Consider the following 13,318-nt stretch of genomic DNA (forward strand, 5'->3'; position numbering starts at 1 on the left):
GCTTTTGCCCAGTTGCCAGGTAGCAATGTTGCTCCGTAGGGATGTTCATGTCTGTCAGAAGACTAGCTTGTGTTAAAATAAACTTTGGTCTGACGTATGTTTTCTTGTCACTCCCCTCTCAAACAACCCTCCCCCCAGGTCATGAGTGACTATGCAAGGGGAAACATTGCATACAAAGCTTTTGTTGTGTACTACAAGGCTGTACAATACTTTTAGTACAATACTTTGTACAGAAAATGCTTCCTAATCCTGAAGGGGTATTTAACCTGTCCATTTTAAGGGACTGTTAGCATTTTATTAAAGCAACAGTAAAGATCTTTCACTAAGAAGAAGGGTTTGCTTTATATGCCTACTTTCTCTACCACTTAAGGAAGAATCAAAACAGCTTTCTCTACCACTTTAAGAAGAATCAAATCACCTTCCCATAACAGAAACCCTGCGAGGTAGGTGAGGCTGAGTGAGTGTGAGGAAACAAATCCAGTGCACCAAATTAGTATCCGCCACTCATGTGGAGGAGCGGAGAATCAAACCCAGTTCTCCAGATCAGAGTCCACCGCTCCAAACCACTGCTCTTAACCACTACACCACTAAGCATCTGTCTTCCTCCAGAGAATGCTTTATGGACCTAACAACAGGTGATCTTCCGGTTTCATGACTGGAACTCCTAAGATATGGATCAGGACCAGAGAACTGGGAAAGGCATGGCTAATTCTTCTGCTGCTAATACAACTTGGCAATAAGAACATACGGCAGACGTGTCTGCACTAGGGGCCAATTCACTGTCCCCTGGGATACTTAGCCACAGGTAACCTTCAGCTTCTACCTTCAGGGACATATTTTCTCAAAGCTTCTCTGCATCCCCTGTCATTAGGAGAATGGGGGAATTAAGTAGCTCATTCATATGAATGTTTACTTGGGTGTCTCATTGAGAATAACGGACCTTGGCCCCAAAGTAAGCGTGCATAGGATCGCACAGTTTACAGGGATACACGTAAACGCACAGCAAGAGCCTCCCCTCTTCCATGCTAATATTACAAAGCTGCCCTCAACTGAAAGATTTAGGATTTTCTCACTAACTTCACAGATGTTCAGTACTTCAGGAATACTTTTCTCTTACTTTAAAGTACTTTTCTCTAAGTGGGCCTGCTTATCATGTTTCACCTTATATTTTCCTTGATTAGATCTGATTTTGTTAATTCCTTTTTGCCTTTCAAATAAATTGGAAGGGGTCCACACTGAGTGTTTTGATCTGACCTTGGTTTAAATTGACTTCTGTTTGTAACATCTTGCGCCTTTCTCTTTGAAGTTTTAGATATAATTGTGTCTGCCACATGGTGTACCTTTCATAAACCAGATGAAGTGAGCTCTGACCTATGAACGCTTATTGTGGAATAAATAATTTTGTTCTGTTTTAATTTTGAGCACTGCAAAGCGTCACCTTTTATTGCTCACACATAAATGGCACACTTGCAAGAAAACAATTTCCCATGACTCACCTACTGGAAACAACTTTGCATCTTGGCTCTGCATTCTTTGACATAATAAAGGTCCAATCAGAAAACAACAGCGAATGAACTGGCTGCTGGGTGGGATTTAATCCAGTTAAATGCTGTTCAGCCACTCATTTTATGAGTTTAGGATTTAGCCCATCAGGAAGAAGAGGAGGGATCCCTCCCCCCATAGTGGCAGGTGAACTTTAGCAAAATACACAGCTCCTCTCCTATGCCTTCAAGGGCCTGGTTTACTTTGTCCATAGATAAGATGGCAGAGAGCTGTGGCAGTAGAACTTCAGGAAAAGACAGGCATTGTTTCTAGTTGTTGTTGTGTGTTAAGTACCGTGACCCTATGAATCAATGTTCTCCAAAGTGTCCTATCCTTAACTGCCTTGCTCAGATCTTGCAAATCGAGGGCTGTGGCTTCCTTTATAGAGTCAATCCATCTCGTTGGGTCTTTCTCTTTTCCTGCTGCCTTCAACTTTTCCTAGAATGATTGTCTTTTCCATTGACTCTTGTCTTCTCATAATATGTCCAAAGTACGACAGCCTCAGTTTAGTCATTTTAGCTTCTAGGGTCAGTTCAGGCTTGATTTGATCTACAACCCATTGATTTGTTTTTTTTTTTTGGCGGTCCAGGGTATCCGTAACACTCTCCTCCAACACATTTCAAAGGAATCTACTTTCTTCCTATCAGCTTTCTTCATTGCCCAGCTCTCACACCCATACACAGTAATAGGGAATACGATAGCATGAATTAACCTGATCTTGGTTGTCAGAGTTATCAACTAATAATTCCCTGCAAAGATCTTAGTTTGCAATTTTCTCTGTGGCATACTTAAAAAAAACTGTAGAGTTTTTATGTAGGAAGCATTACAGAACTGCCCCCCCCCCCCAATGCGAAGAGGTATGGCCCCCTCCGACCACCGAATTCCGCAGCAACCAATAGACTCAGGTCAAGGAGGTCAAGGGCTCGGGCGTGACGGTCGATGGCACACCCCGAGAGTCCTCCGGCATTGCTCCGAGGCGTGCGTAGCAGGGCGCCTGGCCAGTCCGAGCGGCGCGAAGGTGAAGGACGCGAGGCGCGCCCAATAGGCAGACGAGGCTGCCCGTTCTTAATGGTGGGCGTTGCCGCGCCCGGAGCAGAAGCGAAAGCCGCTGACAAGGGCTCGGCAGAGGCGCTGAGGGAGGACCGCGGAGCGACCCTGTTGGTCGGCGCCACCAGGAACTCCTCCCCGACAGGGGGCGCGATGCTGCTACGTCTGAGCGCCCACTTTGACCCGCAGCGGGACGCGGCGTCCTGGCTGGCGGGGCAACCCTTGGCCGCCGCCGCTCGAGGCGCTGATGCTGGTGAGGGCGGGGCGGGGCAGGGCAGGGCAGGGCAGGGCAGGGCGGGGCATGTCAGACTTCCTTGTTACTTGGGAATGGCGCGCCCTCCTTCTTGGTGCTCCGCTCGTTGCAGTTGCGAGGCCGTCGAAGGAAATTACGGACTGAAGTCAGTTTTCCAAAGCAGGGGTTGGGCATTGCCCTGAAATGAAGGGAGAACCTGTGCTTCCCCCCCCCCCGCCCCGGGGCAGAGCTGCGGCTTGGCATGCAGAAGGTCCCTCGTTCAATCCCCGGCGCTTCCAGTTGAAAGGACCAGGCAGTAGGTGGTGTGAAAGACTGCTGCCTGGAATCCTGGAGAGCTGCTGCCCGTCAGAGCTGGCAACGCTGGCCTTAGTAGGTTGATAAACGGACTCGGTATAAGGCAGCTGGAGAGAAACTGTGGGAAGGCATCTGCTTTGCATGCACAAGATCCTGGATTCTGAACAAGGATCAGGTGGCAGTAAGTGGTGTGAAAGATATCAGATATTCTGGAAAGTTGTTGTCTGTCAGAGCAGACAATACAGGCCTTGATAAGCCACTGCTCTGACTTCAGTAGTAGGCAGGTTCATGTGTGTGAGTTTCTAAAACTGTGGCACACACTGTATTTTTTTGGAAAGGGGCCATGCAAGAAATATCTGTCTAGTGAGGCCTGTATGTTATAACTCTGGCTCTTGAGTCAGTTGACAGTTGTATGAGATGTGAACTTTTGCCAAAATACACAAACCTCTGCAAATGCCTGCCTACATTTCCTGGTTCTTTGGCAATTATTTGTATGCAGGTTTTGTGGTAGTTATGAAAGCATATATTTTTTTCTGCAAAAAGCTATGTGATATGTTCTGGCAAATGAAACTCACAAGTTTCCTGGTTGTTGTTTTAAGGTGTCAGGTATCTTAATGCAAAATAAAATAAAAAATAACAGTCCCCCAAACCCTCATTTTGGGAAGGTAAATCTAACTGCAAAGCAATTCTCTGTGTAAGCTATAAAGTTGTACAGTTTTATTTTGGATATTAAAAAGGTGAGAGCACTATGAATAAAAGTCCTTTCTTCTACTTTATCAGTGGTATGCTGCTAACTTTCATTGATAAAGCAGTGTTTTTTGTGTACTTGGCAATCAGTGATGATAAAAACCAAAGCTGAACACTGTATATAGCTTTTGGATTCCATTCTCCCAGGTACAATCGACTTGATTTGTATGCCATGAAACGAGTAAATAACTTTATTATTTGGGGTTTCTTATTTTTCTGCTTGGAAACTGGTCCAGCCATATTCAGGCTCTTAAAGTGTAATTAAGGAGCTGCTGCAGGGCCACTATAGGGTACGAAACTGGATCCATGCCAATTCCCTGCCAACCCCAGATGGACCTCTATGTGCCCACCAAGGCACTTGTGGTGCCTTGTTGCAGATGTATGTGTCTCTGTTTCTTTTGCAGGTGAAGATCCAACAGGGCAAGCTCTGGCTCAGACTGCTGTGCCACGGGCCCCAATATGTCCTGGCCACAGACCAAGGCTGCTTTTTTTTAATATATATTTTTATTATTTTTCAATAATAGCTTACATATCATTTGACCATACATCTTCCATATCAATAAAAGAATAATAAAAAATTTGGTGTATGTCTCCAATATTTATATATGATTAATAATAGTTGACTTCCCCTTCATCTTCCTCCCTCTCTAAAATATCTAAAATCTCCTTTGCATTCTTACATTCTAATTTATTATAAGTCATCATATTCATATTATACTTTCCCCCTATCTGGTAACTTTCAATAAGCAATAATCATATAGTGTTAATAATAAGAAGGAAAGAGAAATAGAAACATAAAAAAATAAAGAGATACAAATCTCATTTAACATAACTTCCTCCAGTTATTCATCTCTAAATAATTTGTAAAAATCTTTAAAAAAACCCTAAAAAAACACCTTATATATCCCAAATAAAAAATCATATTGATAATATTTTTCCTCCGCCCCCCACTTTTCCCATATTAAAAGTCAAATTAGTGTTCTTCCAACTTTCTCAGCCTTTCTTCTTATACTTTTTCTTCTGTCGGGAATTTCCATCGCCATTCGCTTGTTTTCTTGAAGTGGTCTCCTGTCTGGAACAGTCAATGCCCTGAACTCTGTGGGCTGTTGAATCTTCTTCTTGTGTTCCAACATTTTGAATTGACAGCTCACTATTTCTTGTCAAAAAAATTTCGACATCTTCCAGTGAATTGATAGCATGTTTAATTTGTTTGTAAGTAAAGGTAAGGCCTTGTGGTAACAGCCAGCTGTATTTTATTCCTTTGTTTCTTAGCAACTCAGCAAAATCTTTATATATGGCTCTCTTTTCAATCAGGCGACGTGGGATATCTTTGCGAATTATCAGCAGTGTATTATCGACACTCAGTTGATTCTCCATTTGGAATTTCATGATAATATTTTTCATACTGATGTCAAAGAAAGATCAAGATCTCTCTGGCTTTTGTTTTCTGTACCTGTGTTGATAAAGGAATTCTATATATCTTGTTTATTGCATCATTCAATTCTTGTACATTTAAATGAAATATGTCAGCCAGTGATCATATGATAGCCTCTCCGGTACCCCCAAGTCTTTCCGATAATTACGTATGCGTAAATTAAATTCTCTTTGTTGTAAATCCAAAATGGCTAATTGATCTTTCATTCTTTGTTCCTGGAGTTGTATTGCTTCAATTTGTTGTGCTTGGGATTTCATGTCTTTTTAAAGTCCTTTCAAGTCTTCCGTATTATTTTTAACTGAAAGTTCCATCTTTTTCATGCCATCTTTCATTGCTATAATTTGGTCTTTTATTTCCTTGATCTCATTTATGATGCCATCAAATTTCTGGGTAATTAAAATCATTTGTGTAGCTGATTGTTCTTGTTGCTTGGAGACCTGTTCAAACTTCTTCTTTGCTAGTTCATTTATTAATTCATTTTGCTTGGCCAACATTTCCTATATCTTTTGATAATTAACTTCCATGATTCTCTGTGGCTTTTTCTTCTTTTCCCCGACTGAAAGAAATGTAAGCAGGCAATCCAGTGTTAGAAAGCTACTGAGTTAATGAGAGTCTATTGGCTTTGGTGCTGTTGCTAGGCAGAACAGGAAGATACGAGGTTGTGAGCTTTCCGTTGCTCTCACTCTAATTAAAGAAGGTAGGATCTATTTTGTTGCTGCACAGAGTGAGGCACCTCCAGCTCAACCATCCTCTGGTTTCCAAGTCCTAGAAGGGTCACTTCCTGAGTACGTGCCTGGAGGACTCTTCCAAGATAACCAAACAGGGAATCGAAAGCAAAGAAATACTCCTCCTCCCCTTCACTCCGCGGCCGCCGATTGGAAGCTACCGATGCCACTCAGTTCTTTCAGGTTGTTTTTATTTGCCTGCTAATTCAATTTCTGCTACTTAAATAGTCTTTTTAGTCGGAAAATCATTTAAAATCCTGGGTAATGGGGTGCAAAGTCTTAAACGTATTTTAAAAAGTTCCAGTCGTCCAAAATCAGATTTGATGAGCAAAGGGAGTTCATGTAACTTACACGGAGATTGGAGGACAGGGTTCTCTGTTATTTACTTGCTCAATGTTCGGTATAAGGTAGAGGAGCTCACAGCTTCTATCCTCGAGGCGTTCGTGGCGGTGGATGTCCTCCTCAGCCGGCGGGACTTCGACCAACCCTCCTCCTCAGCGAGAGCTCTCACGGGAGGGGGTTGGGAGTCAAACCGCTCTTCTACGACAGCAGGGGGTTGCCTGCATTCCAATCCACTATTTAGGATCAGAGACGGGGCTTTTTGATGGAGCCCCGGTTCAAAACACTTCTTGGTTCCTTCCGAGCGATCTCGGGGGACATGGTGCTGGGATCAGCGTCTCTACCGGAAGTCCTGACCAAGGCTGCTTTTTGAAACCAACAATTGTATACAGCCTGCTGCCACCTTTGCCCTCCACCCTATTCGGACTGTGCCCCAGCAGTGGCACACCCATTTCCCCTGAGGTTAAGCAGAGGCAGATTCTGGTTCTTTTGGGCCCTTTCCCCCAAAAGCCCTCCAATAAAGTGTTTTCATTTGCCACAGCAGTGTTCTTTGTGTGGGTGAGGAGGCTGTTGAGAGACTGTGAGAGATCCCCTCTCTCTGAGTTTACTTCTCCAAATCAAATGTTCAGACGTTGATAAAGAAACAAAGGATTTATTGAAGACATCAGGAGATGAGACAGGCACAGGTAGCAAGTTGCAAGTGAGGGGCTAATCGGGTTTACAGAATATATTGACTCCAGGGCACTGGGGCACTGGGGTTCACACTTATTGTTATGGGAAGTTACAAGCTTGGCATAATACAAAACATCAGACGAGTCCCAGGAAGTCTGGTGACGCTATCTCACTTCCAAGGCCGCATCGGCCTGAGGGAGTACTGACAGGAAGAACAGCGGGGGGGAAGATACTTGGGGCAATCAGGCCTGGCGCCTGAGACCAGAAGGTGTGAACTGCTTTTACGAGTTCACTGATAGCAGGTGATGGGAAGCAGAGACACATAAACTGAGACCCTCACATTCTGCCCCCCTTAAGGCCCCCCCCCCGGGGTCCTCGAGAGGGCGAGGCTTATCGGGATAAGCGAGGTGGAATTCTCGGACCAAGCGAGGGGCCGCCATGTGGGGTGCGGCCACCCACTCGTCGTGAGCGGACCCAAGGTTTTTCCAACGAACAAAGTAAAACAGTTTCCCCTTCTTCCATTTGGAATCTAAGACCTTGGATATTTCCAGATGGGTATCCCCTCCTACCACAGTAGGAATCTCATGGTCGGGAGGGGGGTGGAACTGGGGAGCTGCCACATAAGGTTTGAGGAGACTAATATGAAATACGGGATGGACTCCCTTGAGGGTCTTTGGGAGTTTCAGTTCCACGGTAACCTCATTGATCACTCTGGTAATGGGGAAAGGTCCCACATAACGGTCGCTCAGTTTTTTGCAGGGACGAAGAGAGCGGAGGTTTTTGGTGGACAGATACACTTGCTCCCCCACCTTTAGCTCCCATCCCGGAGACCGGTGTTTGTCTGCCTGTTCCTTGTACTTGCTTTTTGCCTTCTCAAGATTTTTGAGCAGCCATGGCCAGGTAGATTTAACTGCCTGAATCCAGTCCTGAAGATCAGGGGTGGTTTGGAGCTCTGGCGTGACGGGGGCGGAACCGAAAGGACCGAATTCCGTCCCGTATATTACTTGGAAGGGACTAAAGCCGGTAGAGGAATGAGGCGCATTGTTGTACGCATATTCGGCGAATGGCAGCAGGTCGACCCAGTCATCCTGGTGGAAATTTACATAGCAACGCAAGTAACATTCTACCACCGCGTTTACTCGTTCCGTTTGACCATCCGTTTGGGGGTGATAGGCAGAAGACAAACCCTGTTCCTCCACCCCCATGAGCTTTAGAAAGGCTCGCCAGAATTTGGCAACAAACTGGACTCCCCGGTCGGAGAGGACCTTCCTCGGGACCGAGTGTAGCCTGAGGACATGTGTAACAAATAGTTTAGCCAAACCCTGGGCTGAAGGAAGACCTGCACATGGAACAAAATGGACCTGTTTGGAAAAAAGGTCCGTGATTACCCAGAGAACCGTTTTTCCCCGACTAGGAGGTAGGTCGGTGATAAAATCCATGGCTATGACTTCCCAGGGGCGGGAGGGGTTCTCCAGCGGTTTGAGAAGCCCTGGGGGTTTTCCCATCCGTTTCTTAGCTGTGGCGCAAGTGGGGCAGCTGCGCACATACAGCTCCACATCGGCTCTCATACCGGGCCACCAGAACTGCCTCCGTACCAGGTGAAGTGTTTTAATGAAACCAAAATGACCCGCCAATCTGGCACCATGTACAAGTCCCAATACCTCTTTGCGAAGGGAGGATGGGACATACAGTTTTCCCCCTTGCATCCACCAAGTGTTGGTTCGTTCCAGGCCAGTAGGGAGGAGATGGTGCTCCTCCTCCTGTAAGGAAGCGTCCCGGAGCCGCTGTTGGAAGGCTTCCGGGATACCTTTGAGTGTAGGGGGGGTCTCTGGTCGATGGGCTTGGGATCGGGTAGTGACGGCTAAGCTGGGGACCTCCCCACGCTGCTCGGGAGTGAACAGGGAGTCGACAGGGCGATCGAAATCGTTGCGATACTGGGGAAGTCGTGACAAAGCGTCGGCTAGGGCATTTTCCTTGCCCGGGACATGTTTGAGAGTGAACCGGAATTTGGCGAAAAATTGGGCCCACCGAATTTGTTTGGCGTTGAGCTTTCTAGCTCCCTTGAGAGCCTCGAGATTCTTGTGATCGGTACACACTTCAAACGGCCGTTCGGCACCTTCTAAGAAGTGTCTCCATATGGTGAGGGCATGTTTGACCGCCGCCGCCTCCTTCTCCCAAATAGCCCAGTTGATTTCGGACTGGGAAAACTTTTTGGAGAAGTAGGCGCATGGTCTCAACCGCCCCCCTTCATCCCTCTGCAATAGGGCCCCGCCCATGGCCACATCCGAGGCATCCACCTGCACCACGAAAGGCTTGGTGCAATCCGGGTGAGCCAAAACGGGTTCGGACGAAAAAAGTAGCTTTAAACATTCAAAAGCCTGCTGGCACTGGGGGGACCATTGCAAACGGGATGAGGGAAGCACGGCGCTAGCCCCCTTGTCCTTGGTACGCAACAGGGCTGTGAGAGGAAGCGCAACTTGGGCAAAGTTGGGAATGAAGTTTCGGTAAAAGTTAGCGAATCCCAAAAACTGCTGAAGCTGGCGGCGGGTAGTGGGGGGTTCCCAATCTCGCACCGCCTGGACCTTTGCGGGGTCCATTTCTAAACCTTGGTGGGAAATCACGTACCCAAGAAATGTAATGGAAGGTTGGTGGAACTCACATTTGGATACCTTAGCATACAGTTTGTGCTCCCGCAGCCGCTGGAGCACTTCTCGCACTAGGCGCACATGTTCTTCCATGGTTTCAGAGTAAATAAGGATGTCATCGAGAAATACCACCACCCCCCGAAACAGCAAATCATGTAAAACCTCATTAATCAATTGCATAAACACACTGGGAGCCCCCGAAAGTCCGAACGGCATGACTAGGTATTCAAACATTCCAAAACAGCTGGAAAAGGCCGTTTTGGGTTCGTCTCCTTCTTTAATGCGAATGCGGTGGTATGCTTCCACCAAGTCCAGTTTGGTGAAGATTCGGCCCTCCTTTAATTGTGCTAGAAGGTCGGGAATAAGAGGGAGAGGGTAAGCGTTAGACTGGGTGACTGCGTTTAGCCTACGAAAGTCAATACACAGTCTTAGATCTCCCGTCTTTTTCTTCACAAAGAAGGCTGGGGCCGAATAAGGAGCTTTGGAAGGGCGTATGAAACCCCTCGCCAAGTTGGCATCCAGATAGTCCCGTAACACCGCCTTCTCACTAGGGCTCATGGGATAGACCTTCCCTTTAGACAGCTTGCCTTCCCCCACAATTTCGATGACACAGTCCGTCTCTCTGTGGGGAGGTAGTTCGTCACATTCTCTAACATCAAAGACATCCGCAAACTGCGAGTATTCTGTGGGCAGTTGAGGAGGAACGGAGGTTGGGGTGGGGGACCCTACCAATGCTGCGGCCGGAGTCCTGAGTACCCGTTCCTTGTCATGCAACCCACAGGGGCTTTCGGGAAACGAGAGCACCCGTTTAACCCAGTCGATGGAGGGGTTGTGTCCTTGTAGCCAGTTCATCCCTAACACCACTGGGGTTACAATAGGGGCGATGGTAAAATACAAGCGTTCCCAATGTTCTCCCACAGACATAATCACGGCTGCAGTTCGGTGGGTCACTGGGCCCCGTTTAAAATCGCTCCCGTCCATTTGGGAAAAGCGGAGGGGTCCCGGAAGCCGCTTGCGCCGGACTCCCAGTTTCTTGGCCGCTTCCTCACTAATCATAGTGCGGGCACACCCCGAGTCAACCAAAGCGGGGAATTCTAAACTGGGACCCCCTTTGGGTAGGGACAGGTGAACACGCACATACACATTGTCCTCTTGGGCGCTTACCATCGGTGGAGCTCCTTGCACAACGACAGGGGCGGTCTGCTGCGGAGCCCCCTCTACAGCAGACCGACGGCGTTTTTTGCCGGCTGTTCCCACTCTTCCTCCTCGCTGGAAGAGGGGGACGGAGTGGTGGCGTTCGGGGATCCGTCCGAATCAAAAGTAGTATTTGTAATCCGGGACCCCGTTGGGCCTGTAGAGGTGGAGATCACATCCTGGGGGCGCGCATGGAGAGCGGAGGGTGCGCCGGAACGCCGGCCCGGTGGTCCGCTCCTGCGGCGGGGCTGGTCCTCAGCGGCCGCCTTCTGCGGTTCGGTCGGGGCTTGGCGAGGGGGGTTGGGACGACCCGAACGAGAGGGGCATTGCGACGCAAAGTGTCCCTTTCCCCCGCAGGTCAGGCAGACACCGGTCTCAAAACGCTTGCGGCGTTCAGCGGCCGAGGGACCCCCGCTCCCTCCCGGTCGGAAGTCTCGGCCCCGGTCACTCCGGGGTCTCGGGTCTCGTCCAACGCGTTGTTTGGACAAGGTCAGGAGTTGTTTGCGATTCTCGATGTCGGCAGCGTGGCGAACCCAACCTTCCACATCCGGGGGGTTCCCTTGCATAAAAGCCCAATGTTGGAGGTCCGGGTTGAGGCCCTCCCTGAAACACTGTACCAAAGTGGCCTCACTCCAGTCCAGGATTCGGCTGGCCAGTGATTGGAACTCACTTGCATACTGCGCCACCGACTTGGTCCCTTGGCGCAGTTGCATCAGGGAGGCTTTAGCCCGCTCACCCAGAGTCGGGTCCTCGAAGCGGTTTCGGAGTGCTACCATAAACTCGTCCAGGGTTCGCAGCACCGGCGAGCGGAGTTCATACTGCAACACCATCCAGGCGGCCGCCTCCCCTTGCAGTAAGGAAGCCACGTACTGCACCCGGGACTCCTCGGAAGTGAAGGTTCGGCCTTGTTCTCGCATAAAAATGTCCACTTGGACCATGAAAAAGGTCAACTGGTCTCCTGAACCGTCATAGGTGACTTTCAGGTCCCGACGGGACGGGAGGCTAGGAGGCGCGGGAGGGGCTGCCGGTGTTCCGTCCGGGGGGTTGCCGGCAGGCGGTTGCACTTTCAGCGCGTCCAGGGCTGCTGCCATCTCACCCATCACAAGCCGCATGGACTCCATCTGCTCCTGCATGGCTTGGCGATCCTCCAGCCACTGCCTGCGTTCCTCTTCCATCAGGGCCTCCTTGCGCGCCGGGTCCCCCTCAAGTCCCGTGCTGGGGAAGGCCAAACGGCGATCCTTCGCCGCGGTTCGGGAGAGAGACCAACCCTTGGGGGAGTCCAGCCAATTGTTAAAAAGTCCTCGGGGACGTCCGTCCCGGCCTTGGTCGGGGATGGGATCCCTAGGCTTCTTTGGCTTGGCACCCTCCTCCTTGGGGTCCGGTTTCTCCGGTACCACCGGTCCGTCCGGTGCGTCAGGGGTAGTAGGGGTGTTTTCCTCATCGCCTGACATTCTGTCCCAAAAGGTACAGCAGCAGTTCGAGAGGCAAGGACTTGCAACTTAATGTGAGAGATCCCCTCTCTCTGAGTTTACTTCTCCAAATCAAATGTTCAGACGTTGATAAAGAAACAAAGGATTTATTGAAGACATCAGGAGATGAGACAGGCACAGGTAGCAAGTTGCAAGTGAGGGGCTAATCGGGTTTACAGAATATATTGACTCCAGGGCACTGGGGCACTGGGGTTCACACTTATTGTTATGGGAAGTTACAAGCTTGGCATAATACAAAACATCAGACGAGTCCCAGGAAGTCTGGTGACGCTATCTCACTTCCAAGGCCGCATCGGCCTGAGGGAGTACTGACAGGAAGAACAGCGGGGGGGAAGATACTTGGGGCAATCAGGCCTGGCGCCTGAGACCAGAAGGTGTGAACTGCTTTTACGAGTTCACTGATAGCAGGTGATGGGAAGCAGAGACACATAAACTGAGACCCTCACAGAGACCCTGATGTCTCAGTCTGCCAGTGGAGCAGATGGTTCTGATCCTGCAAGTAGCCATCTCAAAGCTGCTTGTTCAGTGTGCCACTGGCAGATAGTACAACGAATGGATGGGCTACACAGGGTGCAGCTGGGTTTATTGGCCCTGGGCCACATTGCAAAGGGACAAGCCAGCTCCGAACAAGGTTGTTCCAACAATTCCAATGTATTGGGAGGATGTTCAGAAAGGGCACAGAGGGTCTAGACTGCAGGGTCATAGTAATTATCATTCGTGTGGGGGTGAAGTGGTTCCACAAGAAATGCCTTGACACCAGTATTTGCAATGGACAGGTATTTTTTTGGCACAGGAAAGCAGCATTGGTCATTTTCAGAGGGTCTTCCTCTGTGGAGGCCTGGAAGGGCCCAGTGGATCCCAGCAACCTCAGCCCCATTTGGTTATGGTAACGAAGGGACAGAGCAGGAGACAGACATGGAGTTTGGGCTTTGTAG

General features: G+C 48.8%; 1 protein-coding gene across 1 annotated transcript in view; it reads left to right on the forward strand.

Annotated features, from left to right (window-relative positions):
• Positions 1–2,481: 2,481 nt before the first annotated feature.
• Positions 2,482–13,318, forward strand: part of GSAP (gamma-secretase activating protein) — a 61,717-nt gene continuing 50,880 nt past the window's right edge. The window contains exon 1 of the mRNA XM_056846473.1: positions 2,482–2,842. Coding sequence (XP_056702451.1) covers positions 2,482–2,842 — 361 coding nt within the window. The remainder of the gene's footprint in view (positions 2,843–13,318) is intronic.

This window comes from Euleptes europaea, chromosome 3, assembly GCF_029931775.1.
Source record: "Euleptes europaea isolate rEulEur1 chromosome 3, rEulEur1.hap1, whole genome shotgun sequence".
NCBI lineage: Eukaryota > Metazoa > Chordata > Lepidosauria > Squamata > Sphaerodactylidae > Euleptes > Euleptes europaea.